This window comes from Ornithodoros turicata, chromosome 1, assembly GCF_037126465.1.
Source record: "Ornithodoros turicata isolate Travis chromosome 1, ASM3712646v1, whole genome shotgun sequence".
Classification (NCBI taxonomy): Eukaryota; Metazoa; Arthropoda; class Arachnida; order Ixodida; family Argasidae; genus Ornithodoros; species Ornithodoros turicata.
In genome coordinates, this window is record NC_088201.1 from 5,742,845 (window position 1) to 5,765,857 (window position 23,013).

General features: G+C 46.1%; 1 protein-coding gene across 1 annotated transcript; it reads left to right on the forward strand.

The window, feature by feature from the left end:
- Positions 1-407: 407 nt before the first annotated feature.
- LOC135377383 (exportin-7-B-like) lies at positions 408-22,575 on the forward strand. The gene is made up of 18 exons (XM_064609749.1): positions 408-473; positions 1,316-1,804; positions 2,227-2,379; positions 5,689-5,889; positions 6,986-7,252; positions 8,847-9,213; positions 10,047-10,507; positions 13,697-13,760; positions 13,835-13,984; positions 15,162-15,232; positions 15,291-15,379; positions 16,210-16,400; positions 16,461-16,515; positions 17,967-18,034; positions 18,093-18,184; positions 18,849-18,987; positions 20,281-20,522; positions 22,167-22,575. Exons 1-18 carry the CDS (start codon positions 459-461, stop codon positions 22,371-22,373), a joined length of 3,321 nt encoding a protein of 1,106 aa, XP_064465819.1. The 5' UTR covers positions 408-458; the 3' UTR covers positions 22,374-22,575.
- Positions 22,576-23,013: the final 438 nt, after the last annotated feature.

Below are 23,013 nucleotides of genomic sequence, written 5' to 3' on the forward strand. Positions count from 1 at the left end.
ATGGGGGATGCATGGCAAGAGAAAAGCAAAGAAGGCAAATATAGTTCTGCCCCTCTGCTTGATTTGGTCCATCCTTGGAACTGTGTTTGAGGAGGAGAGACCGAGGGCATGAAGACTGCATGCAGTGGGGAAATAAAGGTTTTGCTCGACTGAGACTTAAAATGCGTCCTTATTCCTCTCCTGTTCTCAAGGTTCGATTCGCGAAGGGGCATTCCTCGAGGCAACGGAAATCATCTTTCCTCGACAAATATGGTAGCTCCATTTCGCTCCCGGAGTGAAAAATCATTCATTTGGCATAGCTTTTCGTGATCTAACGTATTTCAAATGTCCCCTTATGTCATGGAGAAGGTTTGTTTCCTTCGCACAGTACGGCGCTACCGGTGATCATGTTGGCTACCATTGCCATACATGCACCACGGCGCCGCCAGCGCCACTGGCCACTGTTCCCGCTTTTCAAAATGGCGGATGATCAGGTGAACGGTTTTTCTTGACTTTTGAATACGACACACGATTTGGTTCACATTGTGTGGGCTTTCTTCGTTGATACACAACGGCGATGCATGAAACATCGGTGCCTTTAGTTGACGCAATTTTAACTGATGGTAATATTCGTAGCGAATGCGTTAGCAAAGCATTACCCGCTTGGCTGTGGTTACTGCGTTTTTTGCACACTTTACGACAGCAAGCGCGTGCTTACAAAAAACTTTTGAGGCGTGTGCATTTCTTCGTTAATGAAATGGTTACCAACGGGAGTGAAGTTATATTTGCGATAGAACGTTAGTAACTGTGCACTGTGGTTGCTTATCTCGAAACCGTATTGAAGTACCCTCATTTTTCTCGAGTCATCGTTGGAAATGCACGACAAAGCATACAATTATCCTTGTTGTAACGCACGTGTTCATTGAGTCGCCGACAACAGTAGCGAACTTGCGTGTATTTCATGTAAGAAATGCAAGCGGTACAAGGAAAGCTTTGAGTCACCAATGTGAGCGGCGTCCTGTGTGATCTCACGCTAGGATAGTGCCGATTAACTGGTTTTATGTTGTTGTTATTGATTCAAGCATGCCACAGTTCACTTACATTGTCAAAGTACGACAGTCACGAACATTTTCGATAGTGGCTCCGTGCAAACTGAGTTCCGCTTTTACGTTGACGTTGTTCCTTGTGCCCTCTTGAGTGCTAAGCAGTGGCGTTCCTCTACAACGTATTCTGAAAAGAGACCAATAAACCCGTGGCGTTGCCATGCGTTTAACGCAGCATCCGTGCTTACTGAGGGGTTTACCAGAGCATTATTTAAGAATATGTACGGTTTCAGGAGCTGGCAAGGGTCGAAGCTCTGTGCCAGCAGCTCTACGAGGGCGTTGATTCGGCCGAGCGCGCCCAGGCCGAATCGCAATTATCCGAGTTCTGTTGCGGTGCCTCGGCGGACTGCCTGCAGAGGTGCCGCTTGCTTCTGGAACGGTCGCAGAGCTCCTATGCTCAGCTCCTGGCCGCCACCACTCTCACCAAGCTGGTGTCCAAGAGTCCCGGTTCTTTGGCGCAGCGTCTCGAGATACGTAACTACGTGCTGTCCTACCTGTGGCAACGGCCCAAGGGGGCTTCCTACGTGACGCAGGCGCTGGTGCAGCTCTTTGCTCGCATCACCAAGCTCGGATGGTTCGACACGGCGGAGGACAAGGAGGACTTTGCGTTCCGCAACGTCCTCCACCAAGTGCAGTCCTTCTTGCAGGGCTCGGTCGAGTATTGCATGGTTGGCGTGCAGCTCCTGTCGCAGCTCACCTGCGAAATCAACCACGTCACAGAGGTGAGATGCAGTTCTTGCAGTTTTGGGAGGCAACCGGGTCTTAGAAGTACGAGGGACTAGTGCAGGTGGGGCAAAAGAGTAGGCACTACGACTGCTGAAAGTTTCTGTTAGTTGTGAATTGGCAGTGTGGTGCCTTTTTCTTTGTATCATCTGTGCATGTTGCAGTGTTTATACGTATCAGTTGACTCGCTTGATTACTTCAAGAGATGCAATATTTCGATACGATTCTCCAGTTTAGAAACTTGCGATTCTGTTTTCGGGAGCGTCTTTCTGCCATTGGGCCGTGGACAAAAATGCTGGTTGCAAAGAAACCAAGATGTTTGCCCGCGGCTAGTTTTCTGTTTTTAGACTGTTCAGAACCTACACCGTAGCGTGTTATGACGGAAAACGTGCGTGAAATGTTTTCTGCGCACGTTTTGCAGGCGGAAGCGAACCGCAGCCTCACGAAGCAACGCAAGATCGCCTCCTCCTTCAGAGACACGCAGCTTTATGACATTTTCCAGCTGGCGTGCGACCTGCTGCGACGAGCGCTTGAGTCCTGGAAAACACAGCTGAGCATTGTGGATGACACGCAGGTATGGAACCATAGATTGAGAAGTTACCCGTCAAAAAGCACTCGTTACAAGTTACCGTGTGAAAAATGTAACTAAGTTAATAACGAAGTTCTTCAGCCTGAAATGTAACTCGCAGTTACTGAGTTACTGAAAAAAAGGACGAGTTACTTCCGAGTTACTTCGGACACACAAAATAGCATTAAGTAGGTGCAGCGCGCGTGAGCAGTTGAGTTAGACCTTGAGTTGCCTGCGGAGGAGTGCAACACGCTTAGATCGTTGTCGTTTATGTCCAACGATAGACCTCTCCCTGTTTGTAAACAAATGATGTCGTACTGTTTGACAGCGCCACAAATTTGGTAGAATTGAACTACGCTCGAAACTAGAGGTGAACAAGGTCGCACCCGAAAGCCACGGTCTTCAGGGGATTACGATATGTTCCCTTTAAGGGACTCGACCCTTGGTCCTGCTCTTCCTTCAATGAGAGGCAGAGAACAAGTGCCCATTCGTGGAACCCAGCCCTCTCCTTCCGATTTGTTTCGGTTTCAGTCTGTCTACCAATGTCATGACGACGTTTCTCTGATAGAGGTCTATTCGAACGCTTTGCATCTTACTCCCTGTGGGTGCACAATGGTTCAGCTTCATTTCAATGGCAGCGGTTCTTACTTTCTGAATAAAATACTGTCATTGATTGAATATCACGTTTCATGGCAAAAAATGCCATGAAGGAACCGGAGAGAAAGCAAGAAAATATGTGGATGTGAGTGAAAAGCGAGTTAAAAGTAACTAGGAACGTAACTTAAGTTACTTAAGCAAAGTTACCTGAAAAAGGAACGAGTTCCTCTGAAAGTTAGCACGGTGCAGAAGTACCGAGTTAAGTTACAAGTTACCAATAAAAAGAAACTTAGTTACAGTAACGAGTTATCTCGAACTCTGTATGGAACGATGTCGGCTGCAACTCACTCGGTTGGATGACACGAAAAGATTGTGGTTTCGGAAAATTGGGCTTTTTTGGAAATTTGGAATGGATGTCGCACAACAGCTGAAGAACGGTTGAGTTATGGTGGCCTGTACATGCAGCGCACGCGTGCTGTGGACGTTAATTTCCTTTAAAAAAAAGAAACTGAGTTACTACCGCAGCTAGTTTGCGAGTATAGCGACCGAGTTGTAACTACAGTTATTTTTTTATTTTTCGGAAGTTAACTGGTCATAGCTACTGTCATCAAGTTGAAGTAACTTACTTTACAGTTACCTTTTAAAGGTACTGTAAAACAGTAGACAAGCATGATATGTCGGTGATGTGACTAGCTTCTAAATACCATATGCGGAACCATGCGACCGACAACGCGCTGTAAATATTTTTAATTTGCCACGAAAGATGCGGCGTAGCAGAGCGGTGCGACGCCTGGTGTCAAACAACCTCTTGTACAGCGGGCAACACTGAAAATTGGTATTACACACTATTACATCGGAACTTCGTTATTTTAGTAACCATCTTATTAGTTTTCCCGTTTACCTATGCATTCTGAAACCCCTGTTAACAGCTGGCCGCTGTTCGATGGAGGCTCTTCCTACTTCTCTGCTGCGCCTGCGCGCTCCTTCTGTTCGCGGCCTCTTTCGAACAAACAAACTCTCTCTGTGAACAAACAAGTCCCGACGCTGTCTGGCTTGAACGTCTGACACATTTTTTTCCAGGGCTCAGCATTTCATTTCAGTTCGCTTGTCCATTTATCCTCAGATGTGGATCGTTGTGTGGACTGCAGGGGCGGATTTTATGGTGGATGGTTATGTCGGGGCCCAGTGTTATACGCCTCCAATGTGGCTGCCGCCGTATGTCTCAGGAGTACGGATTCATTTCGAATACCTCGTACAGTGTTGCCCGTAATCTTTAATTGTAATTTTCTAATTAATTGCACCGTCGATTGGAATGAAACTTGCGCGGTTTTTGTCCTGGTGACTTGGACTATCGAATAGCCACACTAAATGACGTTTGATCGGTGCTGCTTTACGGTACCTTTAAGGAACAGAGTCTGAGTAAATTCAACTCTCAAAGACTTTATTTCGGGGCTTTTACTGTCCAGCTTCAACTACATCGCGTGCTTGCTACCAGACCTGTAGAGCAATTAAATAAAAGTAATCTAATGACTGTAATTAATGACATTTGCAGTAATTAGTTACTGTCAGAATTACGCTCAATATTATGTAATTGTAACCGTAATTTAATTACTTTGGAACTAATTTGCGACACATGTGGAATTACCTTTGGAACTACTTTGTATGCGATTTCAAATGTCGAATCGCTTTTATAATGTCCACAATTTTTACTCTTTCACAAAAGACGACCATCGTGGCTGCAACACATGTGTATGCAACTATCTGCAATTCAGTGTGTGGAATGCAATGCCAAGACAATCCAACAATGGTTGTGCCTCTCCATGTTCGTTGTTACCGTATGAATAGTCATGAAAGAGTCATGGCACCAGTAGGCATTGAATAGTCATGCATGCACAAGTGTTTTGTACTGTCGTTTGCAGTGCAACTGTGGGATGGGGGTTTGCTGAATTAGGGGGCTGTTGAACGACCCCCTGTAGACAACGATGAGTTTGCGGGGTTCATCTGCAGGATGATTATTGCCACAAAGTGCACTAAAGATGAGGTTCAGCATTTACCCCTGTACCCTTGTCACACAAACTAATTTAGTGTCACTTTCATGGACACTAAATGTCCTTGACTTTCAGACAAGTGACACTCGGCAGAAGGTGGCACTACAATATTCAAGCATTTTCAACAGCGTGCTTATTTGATTTAAACGCAGTGTAACGTTGTGCCGAAAGAACGTGTAATTACTCTCGTTAACAGCCATGTTTGCTTGGTCAAAATGAAGCAATCTCACATGTTTGCGTCGCACTTTCCGAGCGCTCAGAATTTGCCAGCTAGCACTTTTTTTGCCCGGTCTCAAAACGATCGAGCAGCAGATTGCTCAACTGTATCCAATGTGGTCACATACGCTCTGCAACGAAGGCAAGTGCCCTCATTGGCCCGCATGTTGAAATCACGTGGTTTAGCAGACGACAGAACTCGAAGACTTGCGACCGCGACGCCCCTAGCATGATCCAAGTACCTAAAACCGCCAGATTCCCTGCAATCGTGTTTGGGTGGCAATGGTCACGTGATCCGGCTCGGTCGCCGACCTAGCAATTTCCGAGCACTCGGCCGTGTTGCTACGAAATGACCACCCGAATTCGCTATAAATTAGCTTGTGTGACAGGGCCCAGTAGAACCTTAGCCCTCGGAGAAAAAGGTGCTTGCCTAACTTTGTATTGTTCCTTGCAGCAGCAGTTAACAAGCCAGCTCCTGAGGCTCGCTCATCACTGTCTCAGCTTTGACTTCATAGGAACGAGTCCCGACGAATCATCGGACGACCTGTGCACCGTGCAGATTCCCACGGGGTGGCGGCCGGCATTTCTCGACTACAACACGCTGCAGCTCTTCTTCGACCTGTTTCACTGTCTTCCAAACTCTCTGAGTCCCCTGGTGCGTAATTTTTGTCCGTTAGTAACTTGAGGACTCTTCAAAATGTCCACTGTAGGTTTCTTGCACACTGTTCTGGTCTCACGGGGAAGTCTGACATACCTGCAAAGTATTGCAATTAAACGGTTTTTTTTTGCATGGAGTGCTAAAACACTGCAGTGGACAATTTACGTGTGCCGCTCACATCATGCACTATTCTCTGTCATCCCATATGTGATCTACAGGACTTGACTCCCCTCTTCGTATACGCATCATCCCGAAGCAGAAAGATTTGCTCAATGTAGAATGTTTTGACCATTTTTGTTTATTTGTTCCTTGTGTTCTCTCGTATTGCTAGTTTGTGTGTGTCCTTTGTTGTTTTTTGTGTGTTTGCTCTTTGTTTCCAAGATATGTGCTTTGTCTACCTTGTTTATCTGCCTTGTTTATCTATCTTGTTTATCTACGGGGGCTTCGTTGAATGAAGTTCTGCCTACAGGTTCAGCACATAACTCACAGCTGGTTCAAGCATTAGTGAGCGCACATCGCACTGCTCCTTTAAAGAAGAAACGAATCATCTGGCATTGGAATTGCTAAGCTATGAAGGGATGATTCATCCCTAGGTCCTGGGATATGTTTCTTTTAGCTTATGTGTAGGGCTGTGCGAACATTCAAATATTTCGGATACCGAAGCGAATAATTGTGTATTCAGTCTGAATTCCAAATCGAATGTGGAATTATATATTCGAATTTCAAATTGAATTGATGTTTCTTTCAAATCAAATATATTTGAATAGTTCCGAAGAGGCACGTGTAAAGCTGGAAATGCCCAATAGAGGCATGAAACAAAGTGAGCGCTACTTCATATTCTAATCCGGACATGATATTGCATACGCATGCTGTATGTATGTTTATATTCCTATACATGCTGTATATGTACTTGGTCCGAGTATACAACCATTTGCTTCGTATTTAGTTCGGTTACATAGCTATTCATTTGGTATTTGCTTTGGCCATTCGCACAGACCTACTTATGTGAACGGGTGGTAGCTTTTATTATTTAACAGTTCAGGCTTCTCTGCATGTGAGTTTTATACCATCGAGATCCCTTTGTTGTTCACAGGCGCTGTCGTGCCTAGTCCAGATAGCATCGGTGCGGCGATCACTTTTCAACAACGCTGAGCGTGCCAAGTTTCTCGCACAACTGGTGGCCGGGGTGAAACACATCCTCGAGAACCCGAGCGGCCTGTCGGAACCAAACAGCTACCACGAGTTCTGCCGGCTTCTGGCACGGCTCAAATCAAACTATCAACTTGGCGAGCTGGTCAAAGTAGAATCCTATCCTGAAACCATTGCCCTCATAGCCAAATTTACGGTCACGAGCCTACAGGTATGCTCCAGCTTTTGCCAGTGCTATCTCGCGTGTCTGTGGAAACTTGCATTCCGAAGGCCATGTGCCGTTCGTGACCAGAGGCATAGATTGAGAAGTTACACAAGTCAAAAAGAACTCGTTGTGAGTTAAGTTTTCCGTGCGAAAAATGTAACTGAGGTAATAACGAAGTTCTTCAGCCTGAAATGTGACTCGCAGTTCCTGAGTTACTTAAAAAAAATGAACGAGTTACTTCCAACACGAAATAGCATTACGCAGGTGCTCGCTGTGGGCACACAATGGTTCAGCTTCATTTCAGTGGCAGCGGTTCATACTTCCTGAATAAAATACTGTCATTGGCTGAATATCACGTTTTATGGCAAAAAAATGCCAAGCAGGAACCGGAGAGAAAGCAAGAAAATTTGTGCACGTGAGTGAAAAGCGAATTAAGAGTAACTTGGAACTTAACTTAACTTACTTTGGCAAAGTTACCTGAAAAAGGAACGAGTTCCTGTGAAAGTTGCCACGGTGCAGAAGTACCGAGTTAAGTTACAAATTACCAGAAAACAGAACTTAGTTACAGTAACGAGTTACCTCTAATTCTGACTACAGGTGTGCGTGGGTGTGAGCATACCCGAAGATACCCGCGCAGTTCTGCGATTTGCAGCCGGAAATTCAATGTCAATGCGGGTAAAATACGTCAGCGGATGACACAGGCAAACCCAGATCCCCTGCATCCGCTAAACTAACCTTTTGCGACCTTACCTATTCATTAATAATTTTGGCACTTTCCCAAGGTAACCATGAAAAAAAATACCCGAATAAGTAAACTTTTTTTTTCACGTGGTGATTTTACCGGAGCACGTGTGGCTTGCATTTCAATAGATGACAAATTCGACACCGAACATTGAGCAAAACAGCCCACGTTCATGGAAATTTTTCTGAAAATTTTCGGATTTCTTTGACTGTTTCGTTAGTTGCGAGTAGCAATTCAGTGTCGTTGCAGTTTTTTCGAGCGATTGCGGGTGTACCCGCACTGCAACCGTGGGTAATGCGGGCATACCCTGCATCATACACCGCTGTGTACGAATTTACATACCCGTGTGCACCTCTATGTATGACATCCAGGTCCTTGCAGATGAAGATGGAAAATTTTTTGCCCGACGTAGGTTTTCGATAGGCTTGAAGTCCGCGTGCCTTTTCTGTTGCTGTAAATAAATACCATTGAGCATAAAAGTGCGCAATTTAGGCTCGTGTAATATATATAAAATATATTTTTCTTTTTGCATATTTGTGGAAACCTTGATTGCTCTAATATTTACTTTAAAATACGATACAAAGTAAAGAGCAACGCCAAGGTCCTGTTAACTGCGATTACACTGAGGGAAGGTAAAACGGGTAGGAACACTTTATTACAATTAAGATGGAACAAGGCTTTCAAGTGCTTACAAGTGCAGGCACTGCACGAAAGCCATGTTCATCTTAATTGTAATAAAGTGTTCCTACCCATTTTACCTTCCCTCAGCGTATTTACCTTAAAAAATGAATTTCAGGATAACGTATATAAACTGAATCTCTTGGTACTCTGGTAACCACCTCCTGCGCGTGTATGCAGATGTGGCAGTTTGCACCAAACAGCGTGCACTACTTGCTGAGTCTCTGGCAACGCATGGTGGCATCAGTCCCGTACGTGAAAGCATCTGAACCCCACCTGTTGGATGCGTACACCCCTGAGGTGACCCGGGCTTACGTGACGTCCAGGCTAGAGTCGGTACCTCAGGTGGTGCGGGAAGGTCTTGACGACCCCCTGGACGATATGGGGATGGTGCAGCAGCAGTTGGACCAGCTGTCCACCATAGGTCGTTGCGAGTACGAGAAGACCTGCACGCTCCTGGTCCAACTGTTCGACAGGTCCGCCCAGGCCTACAGGGACGCAGGTGGTGGCAACAGCGGACCCTCCGTCGAGTTGGCCATACTTGAAGGTAGGTTGGCGTTGCGGAGCATTAAGGCGGACTCGCTTCGTTAAGGAGTCTGTAGGGAATTTTTGTTCTTACGGTTCTGGTAAACCTTGCTAAATTTCTACACAAAACAGGTACAGTCGTGTTCTCCTCGAGTTTATCGAGGGAATGACGTATTTTTTGAAGGCCTGACGCGATCCACTGATTTTTGGCGAATTAAAGTTTGTCAAATTTTCAATGCATGGGAATCCGTGGGAGACGCAACAAAATCGCTTCTCTCGACACCCCCGCCCGCGATATCTGGGCCGAGATGATGTCATTCCCTACAGTAACAGTCGGGGAATTGATTGCAATCAACAAATTTGACAAGCTTACTGCAGTTTTCTAGATCCCTGCGAATGAAAATAATGGCTTTGTGGTTTGCTAGCGTGTCTTGCAAGCTGGCGCCGATTACGTTACTTCCTTAAAGCGCGGGAGGAAAGCAAAGCGAAGTAAAGAATTGTGACGGTGCGGCCAACTCTCTCTCTCTGGAAGTGAGCCTTAACTGGACCACAGGAGTCCGCCTTAAGGGAAAAAGAAAGACGCAGCAGCATGACTCGCGCGCTCTCGCGTCACGGGGGAACGACCTCTGTCGCATCCTCGGCTCATTCGTATCATCCGTAAAGGCAAGATAACGCGTTCGTGTCATCCGAACTCTAATACATGGGAGGAATAGGCATTCCGGCCGGGACCGGAAAAGAATTCGTATCATCCCGAAATTCGTATCATCGAGATTCTACTGTATGCTCCTTTTACTGTGTATGCAAGTTTGTATGGGTAATGAAGATTGTAAGCAGTAATGCTCCCATTTTGTTCAGGGCAACTGTCGTGGCTGGTGTACATAATAGGGGCAGCAGTGGGGGGCCGGGTGTCCTTCTCGACGGCGGACGACCACGACGCCATGGACGGAGAGTTGGTCTGTCGAGTGCTCCAGTTAATGCAGCTGCGAGACGCTCGCCTGCCTGCCGCGTCGGGGGAGAAGCTGGAGCTGGCCCTCCTCAGCTTCTTTGAGCAGTTCCGCAAAATCTACGTGGGCGACCAGGTGCCCAAGACGTCGAAGGTGTACCGCCGCCTGTCGGAGGTGCTGGGCCTGGCGGATGACTCGATGGTGCTCAGTGTCTTTGTGCGCAAGATCATCACCAACCTCAAGTATTGGAGCAGCAGTGAGGCCATTGTGACGAGAACGCTGCAGCTACTTAGTGACCTTAGTGTGGGGTATTCTTCGGTGCGCAAGCTGGTCAAGCTGGAAGAAGTCCAGTTCATGCTCTCAAATCACACGGTGAGTAGGCGGAGCCCAGGTGGCTTCCCGTTGGTCCTTCGTGTGCAGAATGGTACGGTCGACCCATGCTATCCGAACGAGAAGGGTGTGGACGGGCGACTTCCGCCTCGGGACCCAGATGAAAATGCTGTATAAGTACGGAGTGACTTTTTCGGGTTAAACCCGATTCCGCCAGGTTATTCCCCCCCGAACTGACCTCCGACCAGTTTTCGGGTTAAACCCGATTTCTCCCCGAATTCCAGTCACCATGAAACCCTCAAGTGACGTTTCCACTGAAGCCGAACAAAGGTAACACATGTAAGAATGGGTCACTTACGTTCCCAGCAATACACCCATGTGTGTCAGCACTCCCGAGCAGAACAACATCTTGGCCCAATATTGGACTGATATTGGCAATGTCGGCCCAATATTGGGCCAAGGTGCTGTCTATGCCTTCGAGGATTAGTGCCAGTAGGGTACCCCCCCCCCCCCCCCCCCCCCACACACACACACAAAAAAAAAAAAAAAAAGAAGAAGAAGAAATGTTAGGAAAGGCCTTAATAGACAAGATGAGAAACAAAGCACCCGATAACACCCGAAGGCGCAATTATCGCCCGATTTCTCCCCGAATTGCAGGCTTAAAAATAGCACCCGATTTTTACGCCCCGAATCTGAGAAAGGCATTTAACCCGAAAAAGTCACTCCCTACGTATAAGTAGAGCCGGAAGTTTTAGGGTTTTACCCGATTGTTCCCCGAATTCGCACGAATTTAGTGCACACGTTTATTTACCTGATTTTTAAACCCCGAATTACGAAAAAAATATTTCCCGAAAACTTCAGGCTCTGTGTATAAGTGGTTTGTTTCGCGGTCCTAATAATTCACAAATTTGGATGGAGGCACATTTTGGGGGGATATTTCGTGGGACGGCACATTGAATCTGTACCACAGAGTTCTTAGGAGCGTCTAACTTTGACGGCCGTGGACCATACCGCAGTTTCTGGAGTGTGCCGACATTGACCGGCATGATGACACCTGCACAGTGATAAGTGATGAGGATGTCGTTAACATTGTCGCTTTCGCTGATGACCATCATGAATCCAGTGATGTTGAGGAACCCATTGTTGGGACCGTTGAGAATGCGCAGAGTGCACAGGGATTGGTTCTGGCGTTTTTTTTTTTTTTTTTTTGCTGAAAATTATATAGTTTCTCAAGTTAACACCATCGGTAAGAACTTACAGGACCCGTATTTTATGCAGTTGGCAATAGACAGTTTCCCGTGACCTCCAAAATAAACACCGACTTTGTTCACAGCTTATGGCTCGTCTGCTTTCAGGTTTCATTTATCCGGATCCCCAGCTCTTCAGACATTTTAGCCGGAAATGGCCAGATAAATTGGGGTTCACTATACAAACAACCCTGTGCGGAGTTATGGGCAGCCGGGCTGGTATAACGACAAGAGGTAGCCCTTAACGGTCCTGGTGTGGACTTACATTGGGTTGCTCTTTTTTGCACGGGTCGAAGTTGAGCTCCCGTACTGAATCCGCAAAGTTGTCTGAGCTGGTGTAAAAGTCGATATAATTAAATTAATTAAAGTCGTTTAAGGAGCAGTGAAACGACACTTGGGATTGCTGAAAACCCCTGCTTAATTAATCAATCTGTGCATCAGATGCAACAATACAAAATATTTTTTGTTGAACGTTAGCTCATCACTGTGCATTTCAGTTCACAAAAACACGCACCCTTAAATCAGTCTTGTGTAGATTTTCGCGACCTCGGAGGTGCAACCTGAACTGCTGCTGTGAAATAAGGAGTAGAGTGTGACAAACCAGCTTTGAGCAAGCCATCTTTTTGGCAATTCCATCGTGCCAAGTACCGCGTCACAGAGCGACGTCATCTCCACTCGTCCCCTTGCAGGCTCTCAGGAAGGCGTTAGTGCCACAACGGACTAAAGAAACATTTACGCTTTATTTTGTATTAGTATAATCATCCTCGCTCAAAGGCCCAATACGCAAAATATAAATGCCGTCTGTAAACATTACATGCTTCGACAAGTTTTCGAAAGCCGCCGCAAAATGGCATAGATTCGGATACTCGAAGAATAGGTAGCTTGGCGCCTTTCTCCTTTCTTTTCTCCTTTCTCCTAGCAACAACACGAGCTTCTCAGCTCTTCATGCAACGTTGGAAGTCTGCCAGCAGCTGGGGTGAGGAAACGGAAATCTGCCTTTGGGGAGCAATGTTGCCAGACGCATTTCCGACTGCAGAATCCGATTGCGTATCAGGGCTTGCCCTTGGCCAGCCTCAGTAGCCGACCCACTTCCACACATTTGGGTCTATCACTAGCTCTCTTCGATTTGTCAAAAAGTGCATGGAGCAGTGTCAGGTAGTGTACACTCAGTGCACAACAGGTGTCGCCCTTGTGTAAGGTACACTAGAGTCCAATCGAATAGAAGAATGCGAGTCTCATTGTTTGTCACAGGCGTCTACACCGCATCTCAAGTTTTTGAGCAGTTGTTGTCGTATTAATTTACTTGAGGAGCAACAACCGGCCTGCCTTAATAAAACTGATTGCCAGTACGCACCGATGAGAACATTGTCAACAGCAACAAGGTTTTGATGTGTGCAATTTGTTTCCCAGAAGAAAAAAAAACTCACATAAACATGGCTCTGCACGTCCACCCTTAACTCGCCACTCAGGGTATAATGGGGAGGTATGAAAACACATCAAGATGACTGTACAAGGAGAACTCTTTCTGGTTCGCCGGTCAGTGGGGCCAGCGCCTTGTCCCTTTGCCGCCGTAAACCAGTTTTGCCAGTTCTCCGGAGAATTGGGGATAGGAGGAGCGGCCGAACCGTTACCGAGCCAGGAGAAAGGCTTTTTCAGAACCCCGAACAGCCGAGTAGCAGACGACAGCGGAGTAGCAGACAACGTTTCTCTAGGCCAATCACGAGCGTTCTCCTTAGAGCGTCAGCACGAGGTTCCAGGCAGATCGCAGGCTGGTACTGCTCTCCACGCACGGTCGTTGCGCACGGTTGCTCTTTGCGGCGTATTTTAAATTCAATTTCCGCGATAATTATGACTCTGTGGCGCGAATTACTTTGCACGGTGCATCCCTCTGGCCTACTTAACAGTTTGATAGGAAGAAAAACAGGGCGTTAAAAACGACTTCTGTGCTACTTTAAGTCGTACTCAGTTCCTCCATCTCTTGCAGAGCGAGCATTTCCCCTTTTTGGGTCATGGGAACCCCAACCCACCAGGCGTGTCGACTGACGGGAGCGGCGAGGGAAATGGTAGGGGCACGGCTAAGCAGTTGCAGGGCCTTGTAAGCTAGCGCCATCTTTTGCAGGAGCCGGAAGCAGCGCTTCCCACCGAGCACGTGGTGGGGGTGGGATAGATATGCGTTGTCGTTCAACCTTCTACACGTCGCTAGGGCGGCTACTACTTGTCGATCTGGGTGAAGACGAAGAACGCTTCGCCCAATTCATGCGACCACTAACAGGTAAAATATCTTCTGTCTGCCATGCTTGCTATTGAGTGGTTATTTATTGCCATCCTTGTAGTTTGTGTAATCGTCACCAGCATCGCGGCGTAACTGTGTTGATTGCGGTGATGGGGAGTACTTGGTACTTGAAGTATTCTTGGAACCGTGTCCGCTGTACTGTATTTCGAGTAATTTTCTCCACTACTCAATTACCCAACTGGTAGTGACAGCATAGGCGCCGACTGCGGGGGGCGCGGGGGCCCTTGCCCCCCCGGAACATGAACTGGGGAGGCGCCGCCTCCCCCGGGAAGTCCCGCTAAGAGACTGACACCAACCTTTGGGGCTCGGCGCGCACGGGTCAAAAGAGTGGAGAGGCACTAACCCCAAAAATGCATCTTGCAATTTGTAAAATACTGTTTACGTTCTCTCTGTTTTTCTGCCAGAGTGTGTGATTCTTCAGCTTTAGTTTTGTGTTCTTCGTGTTTCTTTTCCTTTTCTTTCCTTCTTTTTGTTTTCTTTTGCTTTCTTTTTTCTTTGCCTTTTTTGTCTTCCCCTTTCACTTTTTTTGTGGAATAACAAGCCGACATCCATCTGGCTTACCTTTCCTTTCTTTTTTTTTTTTTCTTAATAAACATACCCCCCCCCCCCCCACCCCCCGCCAGAGTACTTACTTCGCGGTGCGCCCTTGACCCCCCCGGGAAAATGAAAACTCTCCGCCTCTGAGTGACAGTCTAGTGGTCTTATGTCGTTGGAGGGTCGGATTTGGAACACGAGGATACACACTCAAGCTATGTACTGCGACGGGCAGTGCGATGACTTGCGTTTGTATCTTTTCCGTGTTCCTGAAAAAACCTGATCTTATTTCTTTGTCGCATTGTTCCATCCATTGTTATATGTAATATGCTTGTTAAACACTTGCTAAACAATCAAAACTCATTTACTTCATCTTTTTATAAGCAATAAAATGTGAGAGTGATAAGAACCGAATTTGCAGTGCACCTAACTTTGTCTAACGCTGTGTACTTTACCTTAAGTACATTTGCTTTGCTTCTTCTGGTGAACTGATCGATTAATTTATTTGGAGCAAAGCACTGGTTCTAAGCTGCATTGACATGTGATAGCACCATATTTATGCTATAACGTAACATTTCCTTTTGACTGTGGATGTGTTATTGGTCATATCACATTCTCGCAGCGGCATTTGATGCTGTGGGGAACTTGCTGGCCAATGTGGACTCACCTCTTTTCAATGCTGAAGAAGCGAAGGTAATACTTTAACTTTTCAGAATGAGAGCTCGTGTGAAGTGATTGTTTTTCCTCTCAGAAAATGCTGATCGGGTTAGCGAGAGATCTACGTGGTCTAGTCTTCGCCTTCAACACTAAGACGAGCTACATGATGCTCTTCGAATGGATGTATCCTTTATTGCTGAGTGGCGGCGCTCGGTGAAGTACTTGCGTTGCGACGTATCCTTGACTACAAAAGGAACCGCAAGGACAAGTGCTGACTACCTAGGACAGAAATTTGTTGCAACGTCAGTGCTTCTAAACATCAAGTGTACGAACAGATAATCGAACCAACTGGACTGCCTACTTATAATGTTTGTATTCTATTGATGATGTATCAACCAATCGAGTTCCCCATAGCTGGTATTAGTCAGTGTTTGCACAGTGTTCTTTCGTCACGGCAAAGCATGCTCTTGGAGGGAATTTTGTTTTTGTACATGGTGACAACGGCGGGCTCGGATGCTGTCAGTCTTATCCGCGCCCAACTCTAGACGTGGGCATCACATGCCGATGTAGCAAAGCGGGTCCAGGAAGCATGGGATGCCGTTGAGGTGTCAGTGTTGGTCTGGAACTGATTGTTGAGGAAGAATGTGGGAGAGACACCTGTGAGGCGACCGAAGTCTGTTACAGTTTCGCCTCTGTTGGTTCGGACTTCGGGCAAACTTTGTCCGTGATTAATGTAATGAAAAGTACGGTACTCATAGCCTGCTTTGATTACTGTGGACACTAGCAGTGATGCAGGGTTTACATTACATCTGTCCTGTCAACACACTGTGTCCTGTCTGCAGGAATCTTCACCTCTATGTTGTATGTGATGATGCATCTGACGATCCTTAGATTTTGGTAATTTTTGAGGTTGCACATTATATACCAGAAAATATGGTACGTGATTTTTCTTTTTTTTAAATGCCCATGACAGCCAATAACTCCTTTGTCAGTTGCCCTTGACCCTAATGCAGTTATCCCACCTACTTCCCGGTGCTCCACCGAGCACTCGAGCTGTGGTACCACGACCCAGCGGTCAGCACACCCGTTCTCAAACTGGTAGCCGAGCTGGTACAAAACCGCTCGCAACGGCTACACTTCGATGTTTCTTCTCCAAACGGAATCCTTCTCTTTCGGGAAGCCTCGCGCACACTCGTGCTTTATGGTAGGTATTCTGCAGCGCGAGGATTCTATTGTGACGGTAATACTTGTCTTTACCTTTCAGGCACCTGCATCTTGACATTAGGCCAAGTACCAAAGGAACAGGTTTATAAGCTTAAGTATCCTCTTACATGTGTTTGGTAGTGGTGGGAGAAAGTGGATTCCCAAAAAGTTACCACAGGTTGCGTGCAAAAAAAAAAAAAAAACTGAAGGGGAGTACCATGCACACTCAAATTCTTTGGCACAAAGTGGAGTGCAAGGTATTCTCAAATCTATAAAGCTAAAATGTAGGGAAACGTACAAATGTGCGTATTTCTGAAAGTCAAATGCTGTGGAATCCTGCTGTGCGTTCCAGGAATAATGGCTTGTCTTTGTGGAGCTGACCTCTGTCCCATTTAGGAAAGAAAGCAGTAGCTACATCCTGTATGTGACCCCCAGTCCGTTACCTGTTACGATGGTGGTGTGAATCACATTGAATGACAACAAGGTCAGCATCTAGGCAAGCAGTTGCAACTAAGGTGCACTATACCTCAGAGATATACAGGGTGTCCCAGCTAACTGCAAACATCTTTCTAAAAAATATATATAACACTTTTTCCAAGATGAAATCAATCGCAATATACCATATGCTGAAGGGCACTCCCTAGGAGGGCATTAGCAAAGTCCAAAGGCAATGTCTTAATTAACTTTTTAATTATAAAAGCTACAATGTTGTCCCAATGAGAACATCTGTTCCTTTCAGTCACCTGATATCGTAGCCGTTTTCAGAACAAAAATCCGTTTGATAGATCGCCCGCAAAAAATTAGTGAAGGAACGCCATTTCTTTCTTTATTTTGTTCATTGCGCATCTTCGCAGACGCGTATTTCCTTCATCCCCAACGTGAGGGGGGAAAGGAGTACAGTGCCGCCTCATGTGTCGAAGATGAGCTTTAACTTGCGGAAACAAAACAAAAACAAATTTATCGGGTGACTCTATCGGAACTGGCCTTATCTTGGGTTGCATTTTCTGTCTCCTTTTAATCTTTTTCCAGGACGCGAGAGGCGATAGTGTGCTCTTTCTCCCTCTCACATTGGGGGTGAAGGAAAGACGCGTCTTCTAAGAAGCGCAATGAACAAAATAAAGCAAAAAATGGCGTTCCTTCGCAAATTTTTTGCGGTCGATCTATCGAATGGATTTTTGTTCTGAAAACGGCTACGATATCAGGTGACCGAAAGGAACAGATGTTCTCATTGGGACAACTTTGTAGCTTTTATAATTAAAAAGTTAATTAACGAAAGTTAATTATGACATTGCCTTTGGACTTTGCTAATGCCCTCCTTAGTGTGCCCTTCAGTATATGCTATATTGCAATTGATTTCATCTTGGAAAAGGTGTGCCCTCCTTAGAGTGCCCTTCAGTATATGCTATATTGCAATTGATTTCATCTTGGAAAAGGTGTTATATATATTTTTAAAAAATATGTTTGCAGTTAGCTGGGACACCCTGTAGATACCTACTATTTCTAGCACCTATTAGTGTTTGTACTGCCCATATATGTGAGAGGAACACACCTTAGCCGCATGATCTAGACTAAAAGGCATCGCGATCTGCTTCAGCATGCTGAAAAGTGCACTCTGCGGTGGTTACGTCAATTTAGGTGAGATGCGGGTGGTCCTATAGGTGGTGCAAATTGTAATGGAGCGTTTTGTACGCAGGTGTCTTCTCGCTGTACGGAGATCGTGCTCTGGACGACGCCTTGGGCATCTTCGTCAAACTCCTGCTGTCTATCCCTCAGACGGACCTTCTGGTAAGCCAACTCTAAAAACCTCCGGCAGTACACAGTGTGACAACGACCCACTCGCTCCATTATCAACAAATGGTTCATTTGTTGATAAATAAAGTATGTTGATACTGGGAGTGAGTGTGTTGTGATTCTCCACCTGTGTCTGTGTTCATCTGTACAGAGCTGCTTCAAGCTGAGGCATAGTTCACACATGATGATGATGACGAATGATAGAGCCTGAAGTTTTCGGGTTTAACCCGATTCTTCCCCGAATTTGCACCCCGAATTGAAGGTTGCCTCTTTAGGGTGAAACCCGATTCTTACCCGGCAAATTTGCCCTCACCGAGAAGTCCGTAGGAATGCACAGTAACTTGTTTGGCAGCAAATGCATCACCGTTGTTGCATCACCGTTTGTACCAAACCTGTACAGTTAGTTTGAATAACTGAGCCCAATTTCTCACCAAATTTAGCGTACTGGAAGTTTTTCCACCCGAATTCGCATGAATTTAGAGCACATGTTTATTTACCCGGTTTTTTACCCTCCGAATTTAGAAAAAAATATTTCCCGAAAACTTCAGGCTCTATGAATGGAGTAACGCCCTGTTGATACTCAGACTAAAGAAGATGGTACCTTCGTATCATGTGAAGGCTTCCCCTAAAACGAGATTTTACGATACAACTTTTACAGGACTATCCCAAACTAAGCCAGGCGTACTACGTGCTGCTTGAGTGTCTAGCTCAGGATCACATGCATTTTCTCAGCCACTTGGAGCCTCAGGTGTTCCTCTACATTCTTTCCTCTATCTCTGAAGGCCTCACTGCACTAGGTGAGCGTTTGGGAATCCCATTGTGGAACCTCATTAAAAGGAACTTCCTTGCACTGCCAAAACGTGTTCCATTTAATGGATTGTTTTCTCCGTTCCGTTAATGTGGCGAATACAAGTTACCAAGTGCCATTTTGCAGTTTTACACACAGTCTGCTTAAAGCAACGTTCTCGACCGAAATGAAAACAAGAAAACTGCATTTACACAATTTTTTTTTTTAGATCGTGCTCAAAGTTGCTGTGCAAAGTATGCCACTAAAGTTTGCAGCCAATTATTATTGGGTCTTGTAGCTAACGGCAGCTGTTTTTTTTTCTGCGAAAGCTTCAAGACCACCAATTTGAAAAAAAAAAAAAAAAACTATTTTCTGATTATAATTTGGCAAAACTTCAGAACAGTTCTCAGTCACATTTTGATCACTGGCACACCCGTGTGATGGGCGTGGACGCGTTAAGTAGTGGCTCCAGAGCGCGGGGAGCGTGCTCCCTTTTCACTAAATGGCGTCACTCCCTTTCCGGAGCGTGGCGCCCTTGGCGCTCCAGCCTGCAGGTCGGAGCGCGCAAGCGCTGCTCCTGTTCTGCGACACATGGAGGAAGGGGAGGCCGGAAAGACCAATGAGCCGCCTCGGAAACTTGGCAGGGGCACGTATCGCGCTCACGGCTCTGAATGACCGTTTAGTAGGGGCGCCGGAGTACGGGGGGCAGAGCACACCGAGCACGTTGAGCGGAGCCCCTACTTAACGCGCCCCGTGATTGTCCGCCGAGCCCAACTCTTATCTCGGTGCCAGCTCACGGCGTCACACTGTCCATTTAACTTCTGTCTAATTTCCTTTAATTGAAACACCACTTACACTTTGTATTTAGGGCCTGACTTTTTCGGGGTTAAACCCGTATCCGCCCGATATTTACCCCCCGAACGAAATCTGTAAAATTCGGGTTTAACCTGAATCTACCCGAAAACATCCGGGTCGCGTGGCACACTCGTAAGCGTGCATTAAAATAAAGTTTGATAACATTGCTAAACATTAGTTCCATGATAAGACAAATTTTTATTAAACAAAAAAAAATCACCCGAATACACCCGAATTTCTGACGACAGAATATGCCGTAACGGGATTTAACCCGAATACACCCGAATTTTCAAATGAAAAATATCACCCGATATTTACCCCCCGAATTTGGCCAAAAATAAAACCCGAAAAAGTCAGGCGCTATTTGTATTTTGTGTCTTACATTTTGTTACATTTATTTTTTGTTACATTATTATTTTGTTACATTTATTACATTTTGTGTCTGCAGACACCATGGTGTGTACGGGTTGCTGCGCGACGCTGGACCATATTGTGAGCTTTCTGTTCCGGCGGTTAGCCAAGGGGGGTGCCAAGGGTCCACCGGAGCCCTGCTTGCGCGTCCTCGAGCTCCACCCGGAGATCCTGCAGCAGATGCTGTCCACGATTCTCAACATCATCATGTTTGAGGACTGCCGGAATCAGTGGTCGATGTCTCGCCCTCTGCTAGGCCTAATCTTGCTCAGTGAGGAGGTATGTTGCTCTTGGTTCTAGGTTACCCCCCTAGCAATTTTACTGCACGTGATAATTATTATTATATCTAGTGATGTCACAAACACCTCGTGGTTCCAATTTGGAACGGTTTTTCGTGGGTTCTCCTTCCCGGAAGCGTACTGTGTTTTGTGACTTAAGAAGCCGCCACATATCGGCGTTATCTTTGGATTAGTAGAAGTCTGCGAATATTCGAAATTTCAAATACGAATCAAATACATTCGTATTCGAAAACTTGGTGTTCTAAGTAATATCTGTTAAAGTTCAAATATTCAATTTTTTTCGAATATCGTAGCAGCTTATTACGAAACTATTGCGGGCTGCACGGTGGAACTACAGGTTTTCCCGCTCATTTTAATCCATTGGTCACTCAGTTTGATCCATGCGCTACCCAATTTAATCCAGTGCTGAACCAAATTAATCCAGACACCAACCAATTTAATCCTAGCGCTACCGAACTTAATCCAAGCAACACATGCAAATGCATTCCGTATGTATTCAGTCATGTCATGACTGGATACACAGTAAACAATTGGATCAAATTGGGTAGCTCTTGGATTAAATTGGTTGGTGTCTGGATTAACTTGGTTCACCACTGGATTAAATTGGGTAGCACTTGGATTAAATTAAGTGACCAATGGGCTGCAAAGCGACGCGCTGAGCGTTCAAGGTACAGGTTGGGAGAGAAAGATTACAGAACACGCGAGCGGCGTACCTTTTTCTTCGGTGAGACACACTAGCTGCTGGCGGAACCGGGTGAGTTCACTGTTTCTGAGGGGTGGAAAGGTGAACCCCCCCCCCAGGACACAGTTCTCAATTTCATCTGATGATTGGCACGCAATAAAACTGCCAATCCGTAACTTCCAAAAACCACGTAGATAACAAAAATAAAATCACTGATTCAGCTGCTCGATAAGTGTGTACATCCTACAGACTTTAACGAAACAAAAATGACGGTATCGACCTGGACGCTGGGAAGTACTGGGTACCCCGCACTTTGAGGAACACACTGATGCCGGTTGAGAAAGGGTGTTAGAGAGCGATAGGAGAAAAAGCGTCCACAGAACTTGCGCCACGCTCGAAAACAGTGCATATTTTTTTACCAGGGCGCAGAAAAGCGCTGCGGTTCCGATTCTAGTGGACTAGACTCCTCAGGGTTGTGCTCTACAACTTTGCAATTGTGCGGTCAACCTATTTTCACCTATTTTATGAAGAATAATTAAGGCCTGCGCTAATTACTGACACACCACCATCTTTGAGTACGCCGCACCGGGAATGACGACTTCTCTGAAAGAAAAACAAATTGCGAATTTCATAAAATTCTGGTCATTCTTACGTAGGGTTGCCACCTTTCGTAGTGAAAAATACCGGCCGAGGGAGAGGAGGTGGAATAGAGGGAAAGGAGGAAAGGCTCCTGTAAAAAAGGGAAGTGGGTGAGGGGTGGACGAGCACACACACACACACAGAGAGAGCGCGTGCTCGTTCAAGATAATAGGTCCTGGTTCACAAAAGGTTTTTGACATCACTAGTCGCGTAAGCTGCTACGCTGCGTGCCACTTTCTTGGTCCAAAATGCCACGTATCGGAAATGTGCAAAAAAAAATCAAGGCAAAAATTTCCCTTTCAGTACTTTGCACAACTGCGGCAGAGCCTCGTGAGCAGCCAGCCCGTCGAAAAGCAAGCAGCAATGTCCCAGTGGTTCGACGCGCTCATGGACGGCATTGAGCGCAACCTGCTCACAAAGAATCGTGACCGCTTCACGCAAAACTTATCTGTGTTCCGACGTGATATAAATGATTCGCTCAAGGGCCCTGCCCTTGACATGATGGCCTAATGCGTTTTGTAAATAGGCGTGGACTTGTTGCGGTGGCTTGGGCTCCTAGACAGGCGGTAGTGAGTTATTTATTTGAAATAATACGCCTCTCCCTGTTGTCAGGCCCCATTTGTTGTGAGCTGACATCCCATTCCACTACAAAAGCGCAATATTTTTTTACTCAAAATGTTGTACATAAAGAAATAAATTGATGTAAATATGCCTCGTCGGTGCATGAGTCAAACAGTGTTTCTAGTTTTTGACTTGAGAAAGTGAACATTTCATCGCTAGAGCCAGGGAAAACTTTTAATTTTAACAACTACCAACAGTGTGGCCAGAGCGGAGTGGCTCCAAGGTCATGCTAAACACTAGAAAGTGGTGTCTTTGAATCCCGTGGAGGAATGGAAGAACTGACGTGTTTTTTCCCGTGGGTTTCCAACAAACGTGCAATTCCGCAACGCTCAGCGTTCGTTGAAGTGGGCTTGCCCGCAGTACACGGAAGTGTTAGGTGAAGCCAACTTTCAAATGGTGACGCCTACCAAAGGAATGCCGGCTTTTCTCTATGGGTGTCACACCCGCCCAAATGGAAATCCCTGCAGATGTAGGGGGCTTTCCGTACCCTTTCACACACTTGCCACCAACCTCCGCCGTGGTTGCTCGT